This window comes from Euprymna scolopes, chromosome 8 (genome assembly GCF_053919585.1).
Source record: "Euprymna scolopes isolate OS-2025 chromosome 8, ASM5391958v1, whole genome shotgun sequence".
NCBI lineage: Eukaryota > Metazoa > Mollusca > Cephalopoda > Sepiida > Sepiolidae > Euprymna > Euprymna scolopes.
The window spans coordinates 160,229,736-160,257,542 of NC_136489.1; the positions used below are offsets into that span (position 1 = coordinate 160,229,736).

General features: G+C 35.3%; 1 protein-coding gene across 1 annotated transcript in view; it reads left to right on the forward strand.

Annotated features, from left to right (window-relative positions):
- Positions 1-27,807, forward strand: part of LOC145283905 (solute carrier family 49 member A3-like) — a 68,221-nt gene that overhangs the window by 16,826 nt on the left and 23,588 nt on the right. The window contains exons 2-6 of the mRNA XM_080133006.1: positions 10,524-10,682; positions 16,142-16,358; positions 20,377-20,453; positions 25,398-25,532; positions 26,585-26,701. Of these exons, the coding sequence (XP_079989132.1) occupies positions 10,524-10,682; positions 16,142-16,358; positions 20,377-20,453; positions 25,398-25,532; positions 26,585-26,701 (705 nt within the window). The remainder of the gene's footprint in view (positions 1-10,523; positions 10,683-16,141; positions 16,359-20,376; positions 20,454-25,397; positions 25,533-26,584; positions 26,702-27,807) is intronic.

Below are 27,807 nucleotides of genomic sequence, written 5' to 3' on the forward strand. Positions count from 1 at the left end.
TCTACTGGTGTCAAAAGTGACATTGAAGTTTAGTACTCTGATAGCCGATGTCCTAACAAAAGGAGTTTGCAGCAGTTTGAAAAAATGGTGTGCAAATTATGATCGCATTTGACACACTGTGCATGCAGACCACCATGAGACATTTTCTTAAGAATGAAAATTTGAATTAAATTAAGTTGACATTCCTGGTATTTATCTCTGATGTATATGAGTGCTTAAGAAACAATGGAACAGTTTTGCAGGTGATCTAGCAGAAAAAATAATTCTGTGCAGTTGCCTTTCTGGAATAAAAATTTGTGAAAACAGTTTTCAAAATTGTCGCAGATTTGAAAGAAAAACAGCTTCTAACTCGACGGCATAAAAGTTGCTGTGCACATGTTGAAGCTTAAAACTTTTGTTAAATTAGTAAATTCATAAAGGACAATGAAATGTACTAAGGAGTTACAGAGAAGTAAACAATACCTGGGAAAAATAATTTAAAAATAAAGGAAATCGGATTCTTTCTAGAAAAGAGAAAAATTCAGGTTGTTCTTAATGGTTGTATGTCTAAACATTATTTTAATACAGATGTCCCCCCAAGGGGTTAATACTTGTCACTTATTCCCTGTTAAAATTGTGTACCAGATGATTATATTTGTTGATGACACTACACTCTACAATAGACTAACTTGGGTGCTCGGCATTGACCGAGTGTTGAGCAAAAGAAAAAAAAACCCATGACGCTAAGGCAGAAAAGAAAGCGAAAGAAAATCTGACGTCTTACCGCTACTCCATGACGTGACCAGAAGTTCGGAGCATTAAAATTAGGCAAAGTCAGTTTAACCGATACGATGACTTGCAAAAATGGCTTGCAAAAAATCGACCCCCTTCTTGTAAAAAACTGCCCAGTTGAGGGTGAAGGAATTAATGTTTTTTGGCCAATTTTTCAATATTTGTCATCTGAGAAGTCGAGCTTCAAAATGATACTGATCTTGTGAAAATCCAGTCAAGAGTTTTAGGCAAACATATAAACATACATACATTTAAACAGACAGGTGAGATTTATTATAGATGAGGGAAAAATTAATATACACATATCCAAGGCAATGGCAAAAACTATAGAAAATGGCCTTCAATTTGTAGTGGAATGGGACCATAAGTGGATGGTAATATTTTATTCCACAAAGATTAAGTTTTTTTTCTTTAATAACTACAAAAAAAAACCTTCTCAAACATTGACTGCCATCTATATATATATATATATATATATATATATATATATATATATATAAAAGTGAAAATGTGAGTTAGTGTGTGCACATTTTGTGTATGTCCGGCAAAGGCTTTTGGAGGATGAGGGTCAGTGGGGTCACTCATTCTTAAAACTTTTTATATGCTCCCTAAATTATAACATCTACGATTTACAAAGGAAGGTCACGTCTTTTATTTGAACGACTTTTACACACTATTTTCACAATATATCTCATTCTCCGCTTGTTTGTTTAGCTTTTCTGTATATAAGGGAAACTGAATCCGTTTACAAAGGAGTCCCCGTGGCACTCATACCGGGAGGTCCAGAAAAGCAATTAGCTTTGATTAATGCGGTGGAAACCCCTTATATCACACAATTGCTGTTCATTTGGGCAATCCCCTTTTTAAGGGGAGCTGGTTTTCCCCAACATCTTGTGGGGAAACAAACAAATATGCAGAAACTGGCTTGCAGCCAAAGTTAAGCGCGGGATTTCATTCCCCTATAGCGTGACGTTTGACCTCATTAAATTTGCACACCTGTCGTTTAACTTTTTCATCATTTAATTTCAACCATTCTCAGTTCTCTGCCCACGTAGCGTCATGGTAAGTTATCAGGCTATTGACCTCAAGGGTTCGAGCCTACTTACCTACCAGAACTTTTTTTTTTCTTTTACACCTCCGAACACCCAGGCAACTCAGAGTACCCCCGCTAGTCTATAATATAAAAGCGAAAATGTGTTCATGTTTGTGTATGTGTGTGCATTTTTTTCTTATGTCCACCAAAGGCTTTTTTTTGGAGAGGGAGGTCACTGTTTCTGAGAACTTTTTATATACTCCCTAGATTATAATATGTCCGATTTACGAAACGAGGTTGTCTGTATCTTTTATTTCAGCGACTTTTATGTTACAAAATCCGTGCTGTGATTTCATTTTTCCACTACTATGGTGTGATTTTTGACCTAGAAAACCACACGTTGACGTTCGTTTAACCACCTACTTTACTCTAATATGGAGTATTGTTGCCACATCTGCGCTGGTGCATCTGACATTATTCTCTCACTCTTAGACAGTGTCCAAAAAAGTTTCAAATCTTATAGGTTCAACCGTTGTTGCATCATCGCAATGTTACATCCCTGTCTTGTTTTACAAGTACTTTAATGAAATGTGCTCTGAACTCCTAGCACTTGTGCCCCCTCAATATAATACTCTCGTCCAACCGGACAAGCAGCAAAATCACACCATTTGATGCCAAAAAGCCTTCTACTAGTAGTTTTTTCCCCCCTTGGACTGCTTGACTTTGGAATTTTGTAGCCTGTTTCTTGCTTCTCTGATTTTACTAACCTACAGAAGTTTAAATGTAATGTGAATAAACATCTTGCTGCTCAACTCTCCCCTCAATCCCCTGTTAGATATGATTCCAAATAGTAGCCCCTGCCGTTCTAAGTAGTAATATTTGCATTTATAGTTTGGAGGTTATAATGGGTAAAAATAAGGGTTGAAGGTTATAATGGATAAAAATAAGGGTTAGAGGTTATAATGGGTAAAATATGGGTTGGAGGTTATAATGAGTAAAAATATGGGTTAGAGATTATAATGGGTAAAAATAAGGGTTGGAGGTTATAATGGGTAAAAATAAGGGTTGGAGGTTATTTTTTATTTTTTTTTTTTACAAGGAGGTCACGACTTATCAAGGCCCGGAAGCCACTCGGGTATAAGGGTTATTGCATGTACAGTACGTTAGTGTGGATATTTAATAAAGTGTCTACTTACGGGGGGGGGGGGTCATCAGGAATTTGTTTACGTTGGACTTGACGACCTCCAGGTTGTAGTCAGGTGGGAAGCAGGCAGACAGAACAGAGTTCCACAGGCATGCAATTCTAAGAAAGAGGCTTTGTTCATGGAATCTACATTTTGATTTAGGCACAGGTAAAGAGTGGGGAAACTTACTGACAGTGGTTTCAGCTAGACTGGTGTTTTTCATAAAAGATTGGTGAGGGGAACCAGAGATTGGAGCTCAGACGAGCACCTGCCATGGAAATAAAGATAAAACAAAGACAGGCTCGCAACGTCTCTTCTGTGGGAGAAAGGTTGCAGGGAAGAGAAAAGGGCATCCTCCACTAAGCCACGAAGTCTATTTTGTACTCTGTCAAGGCAGGATAGGCTGTTTTTAGCAGCTCCTTCCCAGATATGGCAGCAGTATTCCATCCTTGGACGTACTTGGCTTTTATATAGATAGAGAATTGCATCAGTAGTGAGATATCTTCTGGATCGGTAGAAGGATCCCACCATCTTTCCAGCGACCTTTCCAACAGATTTGATGTACGTGTTCCATTTCAGATCGGGAGTAAAGGTCAAGTCCAGAAGCTTGTCAAAACATGGGGCTTCTCCTAGACGAGAGCCATCCATTTCAATTGATGCCAGATGGAGATCAGAGCATTGATGATGTAAGGATAGGAGTTTGGTTTTAGATGCATTAAAGGTAACCAGCCACGTCTTCCCTCACTGAACCACACGCTCGAGATCAGAGGAGAGAGAATCAGAGAGAACTTTGTCATTTACAGTCTTTGATGTGTTGCAGTAGATGGTCGTGTCATCAGCATAGATGTCAACGAATGATTTAAGTATGTGTTTAGGGAGATCATTGATGCAGATCAGGAAGAGAGTTGGGCCCAGGATTGACCCCTGAGGGACTCCAGCATTAATACTGCAGGCTTCTGATTTTTGTCCATTGACCACTACTCTTATGAACCTATCAAAGAGAAATGATTTAATGATAGAGAAAACATTTCCAGTTATACCGTAGCTGGAAATCTTGTGAAGTAGGCCTTTATGCCATACCTTGTCGAAGGCCTTTGATATGTCCAGAGCAATTGCCCTAGAAAGGAAGCCTTTGTCAAGAGATTCACTAAAACTATGACATCTAACCATTAGCACATCTGCAGTAGATCTTGCAGAGCGGAAACCATATTGCATGTCACTAAGAAGGTTATTTCTGCTGAGGTGGTTGACTATTTCTCTATTTAATATGGATTCCAGCTCATATTCATGACACATAGGAGACTTGTTGGTCTGTACTGAGAGGGAGATGACTTATCACCTGAATTCTTAAATACAGGGCATACTGATGAGGTTTTCCAGGGTGTTGGGAAGCACTTCTCCTTAAGGCAACGCTTAAACAGTTTCGTAAGTATGAGAGCACGTTCTGGTTGAAGCTTTTTTAACACTATGATTGGGATGCCGTCAGGGCCAGTTGCTTTACTGGAATCAAGGTTCTTGATTAGCTTGGCGACCTCATGCACAGATATTTGTATGTTACCTAGCGTGTTCTGTGTTATAGGAGGAAATATGGGGAGTTGATGGCCTTTGTCGCATAGGGTAGAATTGACTGCAAGGTTCTTGGCAAATAGTTTGGCCTTTTCTGATGCTGACGAGATGACCTCAGGTCCATTGATAATGGTTGGGATAGAACACACACTTCTGTTTACGATCCTATTTGTTATTTGCCAAAACTGGTGGGAACCAAGCTACTGATCAGCTACTTTGGATTTAACGGACTGAGCATATAGCTCTCTTGCATTTTTATTTTTGCAGGTTATAATGGGTAAAAATATGGGTTTGAGGTTATAGTGGGTAAAAATATGGGTTTGAGGTTATAATGGGTAAAAATATGGGTTTGAGGTTATAATGGGTAAAAATAAGTGTTGGAGGTTGTAATGGATAAAAATAAGTGTTGGAGGTTATAATGGGTAAAAATAAGTGTTGGAGGTTATAATGGGTAAAAATAAGTGTTGGAGGTTATAATGGGTAAAAATAAGTGTTGGAGGTTATAATGGGTAAAAATAAGTGTTGGAGGTTATAATGGGTAAAAATAAGTGTTGGAGGTTATAATGGGTAAAAATAAGTGTTGGAAGTTATAATGGGTAAAAATATGGGTTGGTGTTTATAATGGATAAAAATATGGGTTGGAGGTTACAATGGGTAAAAATAAGGGTTGGAGGTTATAATGGGTAAAAATAAGTGTTGGAGGTTATAATGGGTAAAAATATGGGTTGGTGTTTATAATGGATAAAAATATGGGTTGGAGGTTACAATGGGTAAAAATAAGGGTTGGAGGTTATGAGTAAAAATAAAAATAGTGAAAAAATACATTGCTGCACTGATGAATGTGTCAACTAGTTTCTGCACGTTGATTGCATTATAGTGCACCCTTATCTTATCGTCAGTTCTTTCTGTTGAGTTAGTCTCCTTCCTTATCTAACCTTTTGATCTTCCCACTCCCAACATATTTAGTGTGATATGTATGTGCACCCTGACAGTGTTTCTGCTGTCTATAAAACATTTTTAGGTTTTTTGGAATATTTAAAAAAAATATATTTTCCTTGGGATCTTGGATCAAATTTTATAATAGTTGCTAATATATATATATATATATATATATATATATATATATATATATATATAATGATTATGCAAAAAAGCAACAAATTATTAAAAAAAAATATAAAACAACAACAATGTTAATCACTCAAAACATGCTATACATATACACCCCCTCCTCCCTATATTTGCCGCAGTACCCCACACATCCATTTAATTCATTTGTTTTCACTCTTCCATCCATCATGCTTTGAATAGATCTGTTACATTCACCTTTTGAAAAAGGGATTATCCCGAAATATATAATGGAAATTGTCACATACAATCTACCTTACAAGTAAGACATTTGTACTTAACACAATTGAATAAATATATGTATATATAGACAAATATGTATATACTTATTGATTTGTAAATTTTCACTTGTTTTCGTATTTCTTTCTCAACACCGACTATATTCCATTCCTCACATTGTGATAGCCTTCTATATACTAGCAGTTCAGCCTAGCTTTGCTCGGGCCCTATGTACTGGTCATAACTTGCCCTGCATGTGAATACACTTTATGTAAAATTTTCAATGTTTAGACCAAAATTTGTCTGAGTAATTTCATAGAGGCCGCAGAGGTCAATTTGTTTAACTTTGACCCCAATTTTGACCCCTTAGCAGTTATTATTTTGGTTTCAAATCAAAATACAAAGTTTTACCCATGTCCAAGTTACCTACATCTAAAATTTCAGGTCTTTAGACCCAAAATTGGTGGAGGAATTTTGTAGAATCTGAAAAGGTCAACTCTTTCAACTTTGACTTTTTGGCAGCCAAATTTTCGCCCCAAAACTGATTAAAATGCTTGCCGCATGTCTGAATACACATTATGTATAAATTTCAAATGTTTACACCCAAAATTGGCTGAGTAGTTTGCTAAACACCACAAAGGTCAAATCTTTTGAACTTTGACCTCTTGGCAGCTCAAATTTTTGACCCAACTAGATTAAAAAGCTTGCCCTATTTCTGAATACCTTTTATATAAAATTTCAAATGTTTTGACCAGAAATTTGCTGAGTAATTTGGTAGAGAAATTTTTTTTTAACTTTGACTCCAATTTTCACCTCTTAACATTTATTTTTGGAGGCTCCAATCAAAGTAAAAAGTTTGATCCATGTCCAAGTAACCTACATTTAAAATTTAAAGTGTTTAGACCCAAAATTGGCAGAGGAATTTGGTAGAGTTCTGAAAGGTCAAATTGTTAAACTTTGACTCCTTTATAGCCAAATTTCTAGCCGAAAACTGATTAAAAAGATTTTTCCAAATTTCAATACTCTTTATATCAAATCTCGAGTCTCTAGACCGAAAATTGACAGTTATTTGGTAGGGAGATGTATATACACACACACACACACACACATTTTCACTTTTATAGATATATAGATATACTAGCAGTTCCACCCAGCTTTGTTAAGACCCTATGTACTGTTCATAACTTTATGTGCATATGTATATATTAAAAAGTGTGAATATGTATGGTAATGCTTTTCTGTATAATAGACTTCCTTAACTACCATAGAGAAAAGTTGGTAGATACCGCAGGCATCAAATTTTTTTAACTTTGACCCCTTAACATTTATTGTTTTGGGCTCAAATTAAAATGTTTGACCCATGTCCAAGTAACCTAAATCTAAAATTTCAAGTTGACGGAGGAATTTGGTAAAGTCTGCAAATGTAAACTCTTTCAACTTTGACCTCTTGGCAGCCAAATTTTCGCCCAAAAACTGATTAAAAAGCTTGCTGTCTGTCTGAATACCCATTATGTCAAATTTCAAATGTTTAGACCCAAAATTGGCTTAATAGTTTGCTAGAGACCACAAAGGTAAAATCTTTTCATCTTTGACCCTTTGGAAGCCAAATTTTCAGCAAAAAAAGAAACTATTAAAAAGCTTACCCTCTTTCTGAATACACTTTATGTAAAATTTCAAATGTTTAGACCAAAAATTGGCTGAGTAATTTGGTAGACACTGCAGAGATCAATTTTTTTTTTAAAACTTTGACCCCAATTATAAGCTCTTACCATTTATTGTTTTGTGCTCAAATCAAATTGTTTGATCCATGTCCAAGTAATCTATATCTAAAATTCATACTTACCTACCAAAACTTTTTTTTTTTTATTTTACCCCCGCCCTGCCCACGACAAACACACACCTCCAAACACCCTGGCAACGCCGGATACCCCTTCCGCTAGTCTTTAATAAAAATGCATTTGTGATACTAAACAAATGTTAACCATTGTGTTCTTTTGTAATTGTTTCAATTTTTATGTATAACAATATCAGTGTTAACTTTGATATAATTTATTTGCTTTAAAGTTCATGGTTGGATTTCAGTCACTTTAGGAGGTTAGGGTTAGTTAAAAAAAAATTAAAACCTCTTGAGCAGTGGTTCCTCTTACAACATCCACTTACTGCAAGGATGCTTGCAAAGTAGGTATCCCAGCGTACAGCAAAGTCCCGCACATTTTTTTTTTTTTTTTTTTTTTTATACCTCTGCCTACTGTTGTTTTGATTCCCCCCCCCCTGCTACTACCACTTCATTCCCCAACCCCCACCCCGGGGGGGGGGGGGGTCCTTATTACACCACTTGCACACACCTGGGCAACGGGCACCTCCACTACTGTTGCTTTGATTCTTCCTCCCACCCCCTCCGAGGTTCCTTACTACACCACCTAAACACCTGGGCAACGCCAGGCATCCCCGCTAGTACATGGTGACCCCCCCCCTCCAAAAAAAAGGGGCTCCCAACTTTAATTAAGCCCCGCTTCTTAGTGTTGTGTCCGAATGAAATGAAACTTTGGTCCTAACTAGTTTATTATATTCAAAACATCACATCAAAACACTAGTGTCTTTGGCCTTTTTTTTCTCCGTTGACTGTAAAATGCTCAGAAAAACAATTGAATGTCCTCTGGGGCTTTTTTTTTTTTTTTTTTTTTGAGGGGGGGGGTCACCCTGTATAACTGAAAAAGAAAAATTCTAAATGACTTTCATATTTCTGTCCAAGTTGTGAAACTAAAACAAAAAATCCGAACAAAATTTAGGTTTATAGAAAACAGAACAATGCAGATATGTGACAGACTCACGCTGAAGCAACTTAAGATATAATGGTGGAACCAGTCCTGCAGGTTCTCTTTCTTGAATGTGTGTTTATATGTAGAATCTTATATACAGCAATGTCCCGCACGAAACACATGTATCTTTGTTAGTTATTAATGATATAAAAAATAAAAAGGTATTATTTTTAGTTATACAAAAAAGGATTTCTTAATAGATATATCTGCTTAGTTCCTGTCTATTACTCTCACTCTCTCTCACTGTATACTGCTTGAGAACCTCCAACTCGTATCTTATACAGTGTTTATCATTCTTGCTTCCGTCACTCTCTCTTTGTTTATTAACATCCAAATGTAATAAAACTAAGCATAAAATATTTCTATTAGAATAATTCATTATGAACAACAGAGAATATCATCACAAGTATTAATACTATTGCACACATACGAACAGATTAGTTTTCTCTCTGTCATGATCAAGTTATTTTAGATCTGTAATAAATGCAGAAATTGCCAAATCATCTCGGCAATCGATTTAGTGACCAGTAATATGGATTTCATCCTGCCAGATCAACAGCCAGCATACTGATTAATATTGCACAGTGAATCAACAGTAGTTTTGTTGCTAGGGCGATGATAATTAACTCTGATTCTGGCTCCATAAGCCTCATAAAATAATCACCTTAACTCGATATTTAGAAAATGACTTATTATTTTTGTCTTCTATCTTTGAGTAGATTTTCGTTTTCTTATAGTAAAGCAAAACTGAGCAAAAGCCTTTTAGTTTTGTAGTTTTTTTTATCTCTTCTGATCTGTGGTAGAATAAAAAGACGATTAGATATTTTTCTAATTTGCCCACATGCGCTCATTTCACATTTAAATCTCCACAAAAGCACCCTGCCTTAAAGGTTCATCACGTTCATTCCAAGAAAGTCAATGGTAAAATGAGAAAATATTTATTATCCATCCTATATCCTTGATGTTAATAGTTTTTTTATTTTTTGTTTTTTAATGCACATAACTTAAAAACTGTTAAGAAAATCAGTCATCTAGTTCATCAGAAATCTAGTTTTTAAAATCTAAGCAAAATTTCTTTATATATTGGATTGAAGGAAAACATTTGGCAGTATATAAATATCATTAAAAAACAAAATTGTTAAAATGTCTTATTGGCTTATATAAGCTGAGGTTTCAAATTCATTGGGAGTCAATGAAAATTGTGCAGTTCTGACAGCAAAAAAAGAGGACACAGATTTTGATTGGGAATTTTTCATCAGTTTTTTTAATTGAATTCTTTAGGTTTTATTCATTAAAAAGAAACGGATAGTTACATTCACATAGCCTTCAAAAACGTCCTTGTCCTTTAAAAATAGAAACGCTAAAATAATATATAGTATGTATGAATTATTAGTGGAAAAATATTTCATATTCTGGAGATCATAGCTTTAAAAAATTTGGAGCTTGAACATTAGTGCTATTGACTCCAAGCTGTATATAAAATATAAATTTGTGGTTCCAATAAGAATTGGGTTTTAGTGCTGATGCTGCACTTCACCTTTTTTGTCCTCGGTCAGTGGAGGAGAAATCCTTCATGACTGAGGTAATTTTTTTTTTTTTTTGTTCTCATCCAGAGTGCCCCATTTTGGGGAGCTGGATTTTCCCCACATCAAAAACCGACCTTGTGTCTAACTCTGCCCTCGTGGGGAGGCAAGTACATAGGAACAACATAAAAACAAATAAAACAGTTTAAAAAAAAAAAAGAAAAATAATAATCAAATCCTTAATATTCATTTTTTTTTTTTATCTCTTTTCTTCCTCCAGATCTGGATCACGTTTTCTCCCATCGCAGATGTGACCACTCATTTTTATGACATAAGTTCCAGTGCAGTCAACTCGTTATCCCTTGTCTACCTCGTTGCTAGTGTTCCTTTTGGGTTTTTAGCAACTTGGTTACTCGATACAATTGGTCTAAGAATTAGCGTAAGTATTTTGATTTTTGCTTATCGTTTTTAGATTTATTTAATGCCGTAACATGTGCCACTCTGTTTTCGTTTTCAATTTTTCTAAAAAATATTGGGGGTGGGGGCTATGATAAAGGAGGGATTGGACCTAGTAATTCACTCCCATTTGTCCATTCATTTGTTTTCACTTTTTTCAATAACTTAGTGATTTTTTTTTTTTTTTTTTTTTTTTTTTTTAAATTTGCACCAGCATTAGTCATGGTGAAAGTAAATTTTTGCCAAAACAGATTTTCTGGGATAACTCTGGTTGCCCTCCCCCTATCCCTAGGGAGCATGATAGGGATAAAATTGCTTCTAAATCGTTCATCTGTTCGGATTTTTTTAAAGAACCATGCCTTGGATTTTTTTTTTTAATTTTGCACAAACATTAGTCATGGTGAAAGTAAATTTTTTTAGAGAGGATGGAGTCTTTATATTTACCTTAACCCATCCTTTTAGTTTTTGTATAAAGTAAGCAATTCACTTGCTCACTATCTAGGTATATTCCCTTTGACAAGATTTTCGACTGACTTTTCTTCTGCCAAATCTTCAGTGCTCACAATTGTGCAATTGGCTGCATCCATTTGCCACTATTTACAGTTTTGTTAAATGGTTTCTTTTCATGTCTTCTTAGGACAGCCGACTTTCTTTTTGTTGTCTAATCTTCAGTCTCTACAAGTGCTGATATACCTCTTTGCTTCTTTTAACATGCGCGAACCAGCAAAAACAATTTGGCCTTATTAGAACATCAAATCTTGGGGTAGCTAAGGCCTTTAGTAGAGTGTCTAACCTGATGTTCTGGATCTAGACTGGCCTTATCGTTAGATATTAGCAGAGTAATGCCGAAGGTATGTTAGTTGACAATTTTTATGATTGTTGAAAAAATTGTAAAAATAAAATGTTATAGTAAAATAAATATTTATGGAGAAAATTATTGATGTAAAAAAATTATTTATGTAAAAAAATTATTGATGTAAAAAAATTATTGATGTAAAGATGTTTAAAAACGTTAAAGAATGTTAGAAATAAACAATAATAGATTGACCTCTAGAATCCGACATAGTTTTAAAGTGATGTGGAATTAGGTAGAGAGTTGGAAAAAAACATGATTTGATGAGTTATGAATTGGGAGTGACAGAGCAGATGAGAATGCATAGTCTAGGACCAGCATTGCAGCTTTCGAACGGGGAAGCATCGGTAATAAAAGTTGCTGAAAAGACAGCCCGAGATTTGTTGATTCATTGGGATGAATCTTCTTTACATCTTTTCTCGAGGATCCATCAGACTAGATCAGGGACGGACCAGGTATGTTTCTCTGATTGGTCCAATGTTACAACCCCAGAGAACTGTTATTTGTCCCTTTTATTACATGTCCGTTGTTAAAATGTATCGGTTGTCGTAAGTTTTATACAACTAGATGATACACGACTTATACACTTGTACATAGTATACACCCGCTTCATGTCATATGGAATCTCCTGACAAATATTACATTTAGTTATTGCCCTGTTATAGTCAAGCAAGTGACGGCTCAACACTCACTGCATCATGCTTCTTATGCAGTTTGGTAATAATTGGGAAAACATGGGATGTTAAGATTGAGAAAATTTCTCCGAGCTATACGCAAGCTGTCTTAACTCTGATGGTCGAACTTTGTTCCTAGTCACCTCCTGCATTTAGCATTTCTCCTACGTAGTAAAAGGAGTCTACTATGAGGTTGGTGCAAAAATAATGTTTTTTATATAAAAGTTGAACATCGAAAAGCGACATTATTTTTGCACCAACCTAATACCTATAGGGTAACTCTACCAATTTCAACTTTTGAGTAAGGGTAAGCCACAGTTGGGTGTTCTAATTCGAGATATCTCTTACATCTGAAATTTTGATCTGGTGCGAGTCTATTCGCTGCACTATTTGTGTACCCATGGTACAGCACAAAGTTCGACACAAGGTCAGTTTTTAATGCTCTTCAGAAAAAAAAAAGGCACTCTGGATTGGGATAAAAAATTTTAAATTACCTCCTTCTAGAAGGATTTCTCCTTCATTGACAAAGGGCAAAAGATGAAATGTAGTATCAGAACAGATATTGCACTTTGTGGCATTTGGTCGATTTTTGTCTCACTGGATATGCCAAGTTCTAAAAAGCTGTACATTTTATTTTGAAACCATTTTTTTTTTTTGATATTGAATCCATGTTTATTGGAAATCAGTTTTGAATTACATGATGAATTAATTATATTAGATTGAAGAAAGTTCTTACAGAATTTATAATTTTGATTTCAAATGAATTTTCAAATAAGTTTTCGTTATAATACCTTTATTTTATATATCATTTTAAAGAGCGTTTTTCACTCTATCTAATCGTTTAAATTACAATTGTTTTAAAACAATTATTTTTTCAGAACGTTGAATAAAATATGGAAAAAAAATCAAATTCGCACAATTTTCTTATTTCAATTCAAGCTAGGTCAAAAAGCTGCAGTATCAATGAAACATTTGGTCCAGGAACCATTACTGAACGCACAGCACAATGGGGGGTTAAAGATGTTGTAGCGGCGACAAGTCTTGAAAATGATGAGCACAGTGGGCGGCCATCGGATGTTGACAACAATCAATTAAGATCTTTAGTAGAAAGTCAATCCACGCACAACTGTTTGAGAACTTGCTTCTGAATCAGACATAACATATACAACGCTTTTCAACCACTTGAGGAGGATTGGAAAAACAAAAATCACGAATTGAACGACAATCAAAAAAAAACACTGTTATGAAGTCTCTCTTCCCTCCTTTTCCGCAACAAGAATGACTCATTTCTCTACCAGGTTGTGACTTGCGATGAAAAGTGGGTTCTTTACAACAACTAGCGATGCTCAACTCTGTGGTTAGATGCCGACACTTCCTGAAGCCAGAATTGCACCAAAAGATCATGCTGACTATTTGATAGTCTGCGACCGGTCTCATCCATTACAATTTTTTTTAATGCAGGCAAAACCATTACGGCAGAGAAGTACTGTCAACAAATGGATGAAAGGCATCAGAAACTTCGACAACAACACCCAACATTAGTCAACAGAAAAGGCCCAATTCTTTTCCATGACAATGCCCAATCACACATTGCTAAACCAGCCCTGCAGAAGTTAAGGAAATTGGGCTATGAAACTCTGCCTCATCTGCCATACTCTCCAGACCTCTTACCTACCGACTATTAAGCGTTTCAACAACTTTCTGCGTGAGAAATGCTTCAAAAACCTAAGCAACATCAAAAGTGCCTTCAGCGATTTCATCTCCACCAAAATTCAAGATTTTTACATTACTGAAATAAATACATTTGTTTTGCGTTGGCAAAAGTGTGTTGATTCTGATGGTGCTTGTTTCGATCGATAAATTTTTGTTTTTTTGAGCCAAGATATGTTCATCTGAATTTTAAAAGTTAAAAACCGCAAAAACTTTCTTGTCAACTTGATACTTAAGTCATTACGTAATATTTTATCGACATTCTGGTATGGAAATCTGCTACATTTCAAGAACAGCTTCTCATACAAAACGGCCCAAATTAAATACTTACCTGTGGAATCTTTAAGAAAATTTCATAATACGTTTGTAATCCTTATCCTCGAGTGGCCTTTGGGCATTGATAAGTGGTGATTCTTGTAAAAAAAAAATATATATATATTTGGAACAAATAAATTTTAGTTTTTCTCTGACTTGTCCACCATCTTTGTTTTTATTGCCATTCACATCTCGATACAATGTAAAAAAAAAAAAAAAAAAAAAATACAACTCTGATATGCTCTTCTTTTGTGCCCTAATTTTAGCTGTGATGGCTCTCTTCAGTTCAGGAATGGTTTCAGTAGACGTTATCGTTGAGATAAGGACGCAGATAAAACTCGGGAGTATGAAACCCCCTTCATCAAAGTGTCCTCTTTTATCATTGAACAGTGATAAAACAAAAACTGTTGGACATTCATGATTGTAGTTTGGTGGACAAGTCAGACATAGATTGAAGTTATTTGTACAGCATATGGTTGGATTTTTTAATTTCTTTATTCAATTTTTACCCCAAACAAGGCACAGTGCCACTTTGAAGTAGGGGGCTACTATCGGGGACATAAGTTGCAGGGTTATTATGAAGGGAGATGAGTAGCAAGATGTCTGTTCACATTACACTTGAACTTCTGCATGTCAGTACAGTTGGGAAAGCAGAATTCCAAAACAGAGTTCCAAAGTCTAGCAGTTCTGGGGAAGAAACTATTGGAGTAGAAAGTTTTCTTACACCTAGAGATCTCTACTGTGAATGGGTGAGATTTAGCTGCTTGCTGGGTTTGTCAGGGGTATTTACTTCAAGGGGATACAGGGGCTTGTAGTTCGTTAGAGCATTCACCATTAAAATACTTGTAGAACAGGCAGAGGGATGCAACATTTTGTCAATGGGACAGAGGTTGAAGCTCAGATGACAGTTCAGGACCTATCAGGTTGGTGACTCTCTCTTGAACACTAACCAGGAGAGACTAGTAGCAGATGCACCAGATTATGAAAAGGATTGTGAATTCAACAATTCCATGTATGATATTTGGAGGAGAGGAATGGAGTTACCCTGTATAGGAATCCTATTTTCATATCTATTCTTAAATACATAGAATAACATAAAATATTCAAGTTCTAAATTTTTTTAGATGAGGGCTGATTGTTTATATTACCTGTATTGATTGGACTATTGTTCTCATCTTGAATTATTTGTGCAACATTTCGGTCAAATGGTGGAATAAGGTCAAAATAATTGACAGGGATGCAAGATGCAGATCAGGTAACACAAGGGGGCAGCACATATGCTAAAAAAAAAAGAAAAATTACTAGGAAGACCAAGCCTAGAGATTAGCAGCATTTGGGAGCCTCTAATTGGAGAAAAAAACAAACATTATACACCCTTAAAATTTCGGCAATTGAAAGGAGTAATCCTGTCGATCTTTATTAGAGTTGCCTCTCCTTTGTCAACCAATTTTTTTTCTTTTATAAATATAAAACAATAGCTATAAAATAGAGACTAACTCAAAAAAAATACAAAAATATCTACAGAACCAGTAACTTTCTTTTCCAAGATAACAGTCAACATGCCTGAAGATGGTCGAATGCTAATTCGACCGAAACGTTGTACAAACAACACTCAAGATGAGAATAATAGTCCGATTATAATATTTGATGGAAGTAATCTAAAATATTCACTTCTAATGAAAATGGTATTTTTTTTAATGATCTTAAACATGGAGTGTGGGTGTGGGGGGGGGGGTATAAATTAATTTTTAAATTAAAATTTTTTTCTTTTTCAGATTCCTAACCCTTACCCGACCGAAACGTACAAACAACACTCAAATGAAAATGGTATTTTTTTAATGACAGATTAAATGAACTTAAACATGCAATTAAAATTTTTTTCTTTTTCAGATTCTTCTCTGTTCTTGGTTGAATTTCATTGGTTCTGTGTTTCGAGTGATTAGCTGCTTAGAGTTCATCCCCAAACCTTACCAGTTCCCTTTGCTCATAATAGGCCAAAGCCTTGCTGCTTGTGCTCAACCGTTTGTTGTATTCTGTCCAACAAAACTGGCTGCTTTATGGTTTAGCGAAAAACAAAGAGCAACTGCCAACATGCTATCAGCCATGTGTAAGTAAAAATGCTTATACATTACCAGCGTTAATGACTCGGTGTTAGAACTTTATAGGGAATCGGAAAAATTCTGTTTGTATGTTTGGGAAAAATATATGTGCGTATTTAATGAATTTTGCAGTAATACAAACGAAACATCTCTATATTTTGCTAGTAAGTCTTTTGCAAGTATTATATTAGTTTGCTTTCGAGAATTCACATTGGTCCTAATATTATTTCAGTTGTTATTAAACAACTGGTGATCAGTTGTTTACCGAGGATTTAAAAACAAAACAGTATATGAAATCATGGCTGCCCAGCAGTATTGATTAAACACCACCTCCCTTAAAAAAAAAAACAAGAACAAAAACCTTTGTGGTATCAGATTTAGTTTCTTGCTCGAGATTAATTTTGCTAACCTAATGTTATTAAAAAAATATGTCTTCCTTGAATTATACGCCTTTGCCTTCAAAAAAGAAAGTGTTTGTTATTTACAAAACTGTTGTATTTTAAAGGGTTCAGATCCATTATACTATTTATCACCCCTTTTTATTCATTTGTTAATATTTTTATATATTTACATTATTATTATTATTATTTACTTATAATATCTTATTATAGTTTATTGAAAAAAATATATGCAGGGTGGAATGATAAGTGTTGATCTAAAGAAAACAACATTACAGATTTATTTTAAAACTTTTATTGAAAAAATCAATTCAGGTAACTGGATTATGTAGTAGAGCTGACATCTATTCAATGTAGCCGACTTCAGCCTCAAACACTACCATATATGGGTCCGAAACTGGGAGCATGCCTTTTTCACAAGCACTGATGGGAGTTTGGCAAATACTCGGCAGATGGCGGTGATCAAGCTGGCTTTGGTGTTATGGGAGATCATGTTGGTGATGTTCTCGACATGTGACCAAATGAAGTAGTCCAGTAGGTTCAGGTAGGAAGAGGAAGGGGGCCAGTGAGAGAAGGGTACAAAGTCAAAGCACAACTTCTGAAGCCAGGGTGGGTCTCTTTGGACTTGTGGGCCAGCGCCGAGTCCTACACCTGATTGCAAGAAGAAATCACCACCTCTTCAGCTCATCCAGGTACATTTTGATGTTAACTTTCAAGCCAACTTCGAAGATGTGACCCGGCATGATGTGACCCTCACTTGAGACTACACCAAAGACCATAACCGTGGTTGGAAACTTTGTTTTCATCACCCTGGGATACGCCCCTGTTATTTTTGGCAATCCAGTGATGCATTTTGAGGATGCTGGCAGTGATCTTGTTGTCTTGGATTGATAGAGAGCATGAGTTGTAGAGCGGCACATCTCCGATCTCGCTCGTTGAACATTTTGTCACTTTCAAATATGATAGAAGGCTCCTGTTGTAATTGTCTGTATTTTTGAGATGAGATGTTTTCATTGGTTGAGATTGTCGGACTGACTTCCTCATCTTGGTTGTTATCGGCACAACGTTTCGATACAAAACACCTGACGAAGGCCGGAGGGTAAAACGTCCGAAACGTTGTGACGATAACAACCAAGTCAGTCTGACAATCTCAATCAAGGCTCCTGTTGCTCTTGGGATTTATACATAGCTGGCCAACTAGTAGATGGTCAGCAACACAAAAAAAAAAAAAAACGGATTTCATCAAACAGAAATGGAATCATGTCATCTTTTCTAGGGCGACAATTTTATTGTTCACCCTGTACACAAGTTTATGGTTTTCTGGATATTATATTACCTTATATGTATTATTTAGATACGTTATACGAAGTAGTTTTGGATTTTGTCTATTAATTTACTTTAATTTGATATGACTTAAAAGCATCAGAATATCTGACAAATGCTTTATTTTACTTTCTAAATATTTTACTTTTATTATTTTTTAATTTTTATTATTAAGACAGAAACTGGGAGTTTAAAATTTATCAATTTTTAAGTAATGTGAGTTATTCTTAGAAACTTTGACATAATGCTTCTATGAAACATATGAACAGGGCAGGTGCTGTTTTTATGCAGCATATAAACTATAAAACGGGAAGAAGTTTTTTTGTTTTTTTTTATCAAACATTGTTTTAGATAGCTATTCCATCGTCAATTTTTTTTTATCCAAATCCAGAAATGTAGCTTATTCCGTTACTAGCTGGATGCCCGCCATTACTCAGTCGTACAATATGCGTAAACGTGATATTTTAATTTATGCAGATTGCGTATGTATTCTTTTCGATGCACTTTTGCCAATGATGAGCAATGGCTGTGCATGTGCGTCTGGAGCCTGCTTTCTCATACAAGAGTCTTTTAAAATGTAAAGTCTGATTCATTCAGGCAAAATAAAAATATTAGGAGGCATTACTTTTTGGAATGTGCCTTGTATGTTTGTGTGTGTGTATATATATATATATATATATATATATATATATATATATATATATAGTTGTTGATTTTTTTAAAATGATATTATGGTTAACATCTTCGCCTCGGAGATCCGGTGTTTTTCTTAGAAAGTCGGCCATTTTTTATTTGGACGTATTTTTTATTTATTATTTTTAAAAACAGTAATCTACGGACACACGTATTTCAAAGCCCTACTCCTCTTCAGCATAGCTTGACTGTTGTTAGGATTCAAACCTGAACCTTATGTGTTTCAGTCCAGCATCCTAACCCATTACGCTATGATGCCATAGACAATTTACTGTTTAGTTTTTTTATCGTTTATCTGTTTACATAGTTTTTGTTGTTGATTTTTTTTTTTTTTTTTTTTTTTTTTTTTAACGATATTAAGGTTAACATCTCCGCCTCGGAGATCTGGTGTTTTTCTTAGAAAGTCGCCCATTTTTTATTTGGACATATTTTTTATTTATTTATTATTTTTAAAAACATATATAATGAATAAATGACAAAAGACTGTATTCCAAAGTTCATGATGTTGACCATCTTATAAGTTATTCCTTTAATTCAGTTGACATTTACAATTCTTGACAGTATCTGTTCCATAGCGCAAAATCAATCACTTAATTATTATATCAATCAGTGAATCTATTATGCTCTCAACTCATCAGAAGAAATAGTCATTTATTCACTAAATTGCTCTGTAATTATATTGAGCTTCTTAAATAAGGATTGGTATATATTATAAGAAAATATATTTCCACAGAAATATATATATATATATATATATATATATATATATATATTTCGACAGAAATATATATATATATATATATATATATATACTAGTTGGCCGCTTGGCATTACCTGGTCATACGATACACTTAAACATGATATTTTAATTTATGCAGATTGTGTATGTATCATTATAGAATCAATCCTCTATTGATTATTATATATTACAAGGAATAATTTGTGGACTAATTCGCACAAAAAACATAATAATGATAATGTCGTTCATCAAATTCCGTCTGTGTTTGTTTACAATATCATGTCAGCTGATATTTGCGCTTGACGATGAATGCCCTGGAAAAGACACTTCTGATTAATGTTTAGTTTTAAAATATGCAAATGAAGAAATGATTTGTGGTGATTTTAAATGGTATCTTTTCTTTTATCGTAAATTGAAGTCATTAATAAAAACAAATTAAAATAAAATGGTAAGGTATACCCAGGCTGGAACCGTGAATCATTTGATCTGTAGTCGATCTGAGCTATATTTCAAGATGTCAATTTTTTTTTAGAAGAAGAAATGAATTGTTGAGATTTTATTATTTCACTTGCTGGTGTAACATAAAATATTCCCCTGTAAAAATTCTTTTTTATCTATAAGAAAGGACTATTTTTAGGATCTGATTTTTTTCGATTTTCGGTACTTATCAGATGAATTTCTGTACAAAACATATCTAAGAACACTGCCAGACATATAAATTAGCTTTGTGTGGAATTTGCAAAAGGTAGGCTCAGCTGTTTTGGAACCTATAAGGAAAGAACACACACAAAGTGACTTTTATATAATAGTAGAGATTTTCTATAGTTTTAAGTTTTATTTCTGTTTGCTTTATTCCATTTGATTTTATTCCAGCCAACCCGCTTGGTATCATGATAGCTAATCTGGTTTCTCCTGCCATTGTGACATCAGGTGACAAAATACCGTTGCTGGTGAGTATTTTGCTTTAATGTCCGTTTTACGTGCTAGCATGCATGCATACATGCAGCAGCCTTGCTGTTTTATCAGCGTCGATCACAGCTATCCAAATTATAGAGCCATGGTAATCTCGGGAAGACATGTAAAGACGGTAGTTTCCCGTGGCATTCTATCTTGAATCAGAGGTACATCCCCCCCAGTGAATTAAATGCACCCCCAGATACCAACCTCAAATTTTCTATGATTCGGTATGGTACATACAGCACTTAACCTTCCCAAATGGTAACCCATCTGGTACTGGCCAGGCTTATCATTGCTTAACTTCAGTAATCTGGCGAGAACTGGTGTGTCAATGTGATCGTGCTGTATATTGTAATTTTGTTAATCAACCTTATCATGGTTACTTTCTTCTTTCTGTATAATTTTCTGTTAATATTCCTCTTAAAATAATGTGCCTATTAGAAATAATATTTTTAAAAAGTTAACTTTCTTATGCCATAAAAATAGCCATTGTTGGCTTAATATTTTTGTCATAAATAAAACGAATGTCCCTTAATTTAAATTGTATCAAGTGGAATCTTTATTAACAAATTTTCTTCAGCTAAATACTTTTTAAATAAACCGAATCTTTCTCTTCAAAAATGTACTTAAAATTGTAACAATTGTAATAAAATTACACTAAAATAAATAGGCTGCAAAGCGTATTTTTAAAAACGGAATTAAATTTTTTAAAATTAAACAGTTATGTTTTTTGACATTTTAAAATCGATAAATATAAAAGCGAAAATGTATGTATGTGTGTTCGCTTTTTCTGTATGTCTGCAAAAGGCTTTTTTCAGAGAAGCGGTTGGTCGCTTCACAACTTTTTAAAACTTTTTATATCACATATAAATCGTAATATCTCACAGTTAACAATGAAGCTCGCCTGTCTATTTAATTTGCTTGATTTCGGGAAGATAAATATTCAACATTTGTCGCTCGCCGCATGTGGGTTAGTCTTTTTTCCTATAACATCTTGGGAAAATAAAAATAAAAAAAAGCGTTCCGCAGTAAATGAATACTATCCCGCAGTCAAACTTGACCTCATTAACTCATTAAAACGGGCACCTGCCAAATCCAAGTAATTAAATAAATTCAAACGTGTTTCCGTTAGCATCTCGCGGTGGGGCAATGGTTAACGTCACACGTTTTTTTTGTTCACACTTTAATTTAATTTACAACTTTGCCTCAACGGTTCGGGTTCGATCCTCATACTTATTTTATTTTTTTTAATACCCCCACCCCCCCAGCCCCAGAGTTTCCACACACCCCTCCAAATACCCGAGCAACGCCGGATACCCCTCGCTAGTCTTATATAAATGAGTTTTGTCCGTCTGTCTGTCACAATATTTTTTAACATAATAAATACATGAAATTTGTCTTATTTTGAAATATTAAAGATTTTAACTACTTTCATTTTTAATCTCAATACGTAGTCAAAGTAAAATGTTTAAAAACAAAATTGAAAAAAGAAAAAACATTAATTTCATTGACATAAAAAACAAAGAAGCATCTTTAACCCTTTATGACCTGATCAAACTAATTTGTTCAGTTGTAAATAATTGAATGGCATAAATAAAGTGTGAATTGATTCAAACACGCCTTGTACGTATTAGTTCAGTATCTGGGTAGATGCCAGATATCCCCAGATTGCAATTGTCCATTGCTTACATTTAGTATGCTGCCATCTCAGAGAGTGGAAGTTTTCATTTGTCATAAACACGCTTTTTTCAAGCACCATGGATAATAATCTAGGTAAGTTTATGAAATGCAAAAATTCTCAGTGGTTGTGACATCATGGGTGTTCGAAATAACGCCTTTTATGCGACGTCGTGGAAGCGGGGGTTGAATGACTTTCAAAAAATGTTAGCAAAAAAAAAACGACCCTCCTTGTAAAAAAGTACCCAGTTTAGGGTGAAGGAATTAATGTTTTTGGCCAATTTTTCGATATTTGCCATCCGAAGGGTCGAGCTTCAAAACTATATCGATCTCCTCTGTCGAAAGTTTTAGGCAGGCATACAAACATACATACATAAATTTAAACAGATATTTGCCCATAAATTTAAACAGATTTTTGACAACATCAGTTAAGAGTCTTCATCGAAGACAATCCACGCACAACTGTTCAAAAAGTTGCTTCTGAATTAAATGTAAAGTATACAACGATTTCCAACCATTTGAGAGAGATTGGAAAGACCAAAAATCTTGATAAATGGTTGCCTCATGATTTGAACGACAACCAAAAGAAATGCCATTATGAAGTGTCATCTTTTCTTTTACGCAACAAGAACAACCCGTTTCCTGACCAGGTTTTAACTTGCAACAAAAAGTGGGTTCTTTATGATGACCGGCGACACTCAGCTCAGTGGTTAGATGCCAACAAAACTCCATGAGACACTTCCGGAAACCAGAGCTGCGCCAAAAGGAGGTCATTCTGACTGTTTGGTGGTCTGCTACCAGTCTCATCCATTAGTTTTTTCAATGCAGGTAAAACCATTACGTCGGGAGAAGTATTGTCAACAAATGGATGAAATGCATCAGAAACTTCAACAACAGCACCCAGCATTAGTCAACAGAAAAGACTCGATTCTCCTCCACAACAATGCCTGACTGCACATTTCTAAACCGACCCTGCAGAAGTTGAATGAATTGGACTACAAAAGTCTGCCTCATCTACCATACTCTTCAGACCTCTTACCTACCGACTACCACTTTTACAAGCATCTCAACAACTTTCTGCATGAGAAATGCTTCAAATACCTAAGCGATATCAAAAACGCCTTCAGCGACTTCACCACCACCAGAACGCAAGATTTTTATATCACTGGCATAAATACACTTGTTTTGCGTTGGCAAAAGTGTGTTCATTCTGATGGTGCTTATTTTGATCAATAAATTTTTGTTTGAGCCGCAATATGTTCATCTGAATTTAAAAGTTAAAAAAACACAAGAACTTGTCAGCCTGATATTATCTTTGTTGAGAGTTTGTAACTCGTTACGATGTATCTGTGTTTAAAAGTTAAAGGTTACGCTAACAATGAAGAAGAAAATGAAAGGTTACCAGCTGTGAAGCATGCAGACTATTTTGCACAATTGATTTTCAGTGAAAAAAAAACAAAAAAAAAAAAAAAGAAAACTTGTGTTTGCTATTACTCAGCCTAACATTTGCGGGCAATTTGAACTGGAACAAATACATTGAGGACATTGCAAAGGCTGCTGCAAAGAAGGTGAGTTCCCTTTATCGAGCTAGAAGACTACTCACGCCTGAGAGTATCCTGTACCACTACAAGGCCACCATTCGCCCATGCATGGAGTATTGTTGCCACATCTGGGCTGATGCATCTGCCACTAGTCTGTGCCTTTTGGATAGCATTTCCAATCTAATAGGTTCCCCTTTGTCCCATCGCTGCAATGTTGTATCCTTGTGCCTGTCTTACAAATAATTTAAAGAATGTGCTCTGATGAATTTGTTGCACTTGTGCTCCCTCGACATACATATCCCCGACAAATCCGCTTAACAACAAAATCTCACCCCTTCACTGTTGATGTCCCTAAATGCCAGAAAGCTTTCTACTCTAATAGTTTCTTCTCTTGAACAACTAAACTTTAGAGTTCCCTTCCTGCTTCCCTGACTGTACTGATATGCAGAAGTTTAAATGTAATGTAAACCAACATCTTGTTAATCTTTCCTAAGCATGATCCCAAATAGTAGCTCATTACGTCCAAGTGGCGATATATCTTGTTAGGAGTGAATGTGAGTGAAAAAAAAAAAAAAAATTAGATTTTCTTTTAAATGGTATTCATTTGCATAAGAGAACAATTATGTTAAGAACAAATTGAGGAAGTTTAGTTTTTTTTTTTTTTTTTACATGGGGATCACCACTTATCAAGGCCCGGAAGCCACTTGGGGATAAGGATTATTTTGTGTACAATAATCAATGGGATAATATCGTAGTAATAGTTTGATTTTGAGATTTGATAAAGTGTCTTACTTAAGGGGGGGGGGCGATTAATCAGGAATTTGTTTATGTTGGACTTGAAGATGTCCAAGTTGAAGTCAGGTGGGAAACAGGCAAACGGAAGAGAATTCCACAGGCATGCACTTCTCAGAAAAAAGCTATGTTCATGGAATCTACGTTCTGATTTAGGTACAGATGAAGAGTGGGGGAAATTACTGACAATGGTTTTAGCTAGACAAGTGTTTATCATGAAGGATTGGCGAGGGGGGACCAAAGATTGGAGCTCGAACGAGCACTTGCCATGGAAATAACGATAAAACAAAGACAGGCTCGCAACGTCTCTTCTGTGGGAGAGGTTGCAGGGAAGAGAAGAGAGCATCCCTCACTAAGCCACAAAGTCTATTTTGTACTTTGTAAAGGCTGTTTTTTGAAGCTCCAGCACAGATGTGGCAGCAGTACTCCATCTTTGGATGTACTTGGCAGAATTGCATCAGTAGTGAGATATCTTCTGGAGCGGTAGAAGGATCCCACCATTTTTCCAGTGGCCTGGGCAACAGTTTTTGACAGCTAAGAGAGAACATTGGAGCCGAGATTTGTCAGTGGCCATTTTGTGTTGCTGAAGAGTTCTTTTAATTTCCTTAGAGGATTACAGTAAAAAAAAGAAAAGACTAGAAATCTTGACTCGCTTTCAGTAGTCAGTTCAGTAAATTTTTCACTCGTTGGGGGTAGGGGTCCACATGCTTGGCTTGTTCACATTACATTTAAATTAGTTTTTAAGTATTGATTTTATTTTTTTTTTAATTTCTTAATATTTCTAATTATTTAAAAAAAAAATAAATAAATTCCAAAATAATTTTTTATTTTAATTTTAAAAAAATTTTTTTTAATTATGACATTTTCAGATTGTATTTAATGATTCACAGTTTTTAATACTGATTACACTTTTTTTTTCTTTTTCAGTTACAAATTTATTCCATCCCAGCTGTAATATCCGTATTGATGGCAACATTTGGTGTATGTAGCTCCCTTCCTCCTACCCCTCCAACTGTGAGCGCTGAAGAAAAATCAGAACCGTTTTTCATAGGATTAAAACAAGTCAGTAAAAATGTGCCTTTTTTTATTAAACCGAAAATTTTTAATCAAACGTGAATGCATAATTGTCAGTGAATTGTATGAATCATGGTGTGTGTGTGTGTGTGTGTGTGTGTGTGTGTGTGTGTGTGCGTGTGTGCATGGAGAGGAGAGGGCATTTGGTATAGTTTTTTGCAAATTTTGGAAACCATAAGGATTTTAAGGAATGCAGTGACTTTACACTCAACTATTGAAGCAGGCTGTTTCATTCTTTAACAGATCCAAGCGTGAAAAAATGTTTGCAAAAGGTTATGAAATCTGTGCTGTTTTCTGACTTTGTAGGCATGTCCATGTGCATTAGACACATGCAGATTGAAAAGGTGTTTGGGGTTGTTGAAGATAAAATGGTTAATAATTTCTTGATCAGGAATAAAACCTTGAAAGTTACTTTAACAAAATTCTTTCTCAATAACCACGCTTTTGATTTTTTTTTAATTTTGCACAAACATTAGTCATGGTGAAATTAAATTTTTGTCAGAACGGATTTTCCTGAGATAACTCTGGTCACACTCCTAGGAGACATTATAGGGGTAAAATTGCCCCAAAATCGTTTGTCTGTTCGCACTTTTCTCAATAACCACTCCTTGGGTTTTTAAAATTTTGCACATTGGTCATGGTGAAAGTAAATTTCTACCAGAACGGGTTTTTCCAGGATAACTCTGATTGCCCCTCCCCCCAGGGGGACATTATAGGGGTAAAATGGCCCCCCAAATTGTTCATGCATTCATTTGTTAACACTTTTCTCAATAACCACACCTTGGATATTTTTTTAATTTTGAACAAACATTAGTCATGATGAAAGTAAATTTTTCGCTTGGGGAGGGGGGGGGACAAATCCTGCATACTCAGCTTGTTTTTTTGTTGTTTTTTTTTAACATCTACTCAAAATTAAGTTGGAATTTCTGTGAATTAAAATTCTTTTTTAAATATTTTTTGGGCTTTTTTCTTTTCCAGTAAAAGATTTTTTCCCTCTTGAATTTTTCACGTTATCTCCTTTTGTTTTTATTCTGTTGTAGATTTTCCGCAACAAATCCTACTTGATTCTGTGTTTTAGCTTTGGTACAGGACTTGGTCTGTTCACGACATTATCGACACTTATTCAGCAAATCTTATGTCCTCATGGATATGATAATGTAAGTATTCCTTTTTTTTTTTTTTTTTTGATTCCCTGATTTATCGGAGACGGACTTGCGTTTGTGTGTCCAGACGATTGCCAGATTGCCATTAGTTTTTCTTGAAATTTTGCCTCAAATTGTATTTCGTTAAATAGATGTGCGCAATAGAAAAATTTTTTTGTGAAAATTCCCGTTGCGTCTCCAGGGACCTAGAAGAAGTCAAAAATGCCCCCAAAATGGCCAAAAATGACACGTTTTGCCCCATAATTTTTTATCCATCCATTAGATTTTTCTGAAACGTGGCCAAAATGTGGAGCCGATTGTTCTTAATATAAATCCAGTATGGGTGACCCTGGCAAAATTCTGGTTTGTATCCCCGGGGACTTTTAGTGCTAAACAACGCCCCTTTTTGTGGCTCTTTTTTCATATTTCTTAACAAAAATGATATGTCTGACTATATAGTGGTTTTTCAGTGATCAATGCAAACATACATGTGTGAAGGCCTGAAACTGCATCGTTATCCATTTACGCTGGGATTCGGCATCCCCAGGGCTTAAAAGAGATCAAAAATGTCCCAAAATGGCCAAAAATAACACTTTTTGCCCCATAGCGTTTGATCCATCCATTAGATTTTCCTGAAATGTGGAGGCTATTGTTCTTAATATAAATTCAGTATGGATGACCCTGGCAAAATTCTGGTTTTATGCCTCATTCACTATGCACTCATGGGGGAGGGGGGGGGGTCATGCATTCTTCACTTGTTTGATATTCCCATGAAACTTCTTCCTTTGGAAGAAGCCGCTTCAATCCACCTAAGGTGAGTATAGTCCAGACAGTCCCGCACGTCATATAGACCAAGTTCTTTCAAACTGTGATGATTTTTTGAGTATGTTTCCCTTTCTTTCTGGTTAGGTCAAGGGCGCTAACTCCGTCCTTGAGCTAATACTTGCTTTCATTATGATTGGTATTTATATCCGAGGGCTCTTTTAAGAATAGATGTTGTTCTCTTTATGGCTGCTATTTGTATTTTGGTACAGCTTGGTATTCCAGGAATTGCTTCTAAGTATTTCTGAAGATTCTTTTTTATTAAGACCAGTTGCTCCTATCACAACCGGTATAATGTT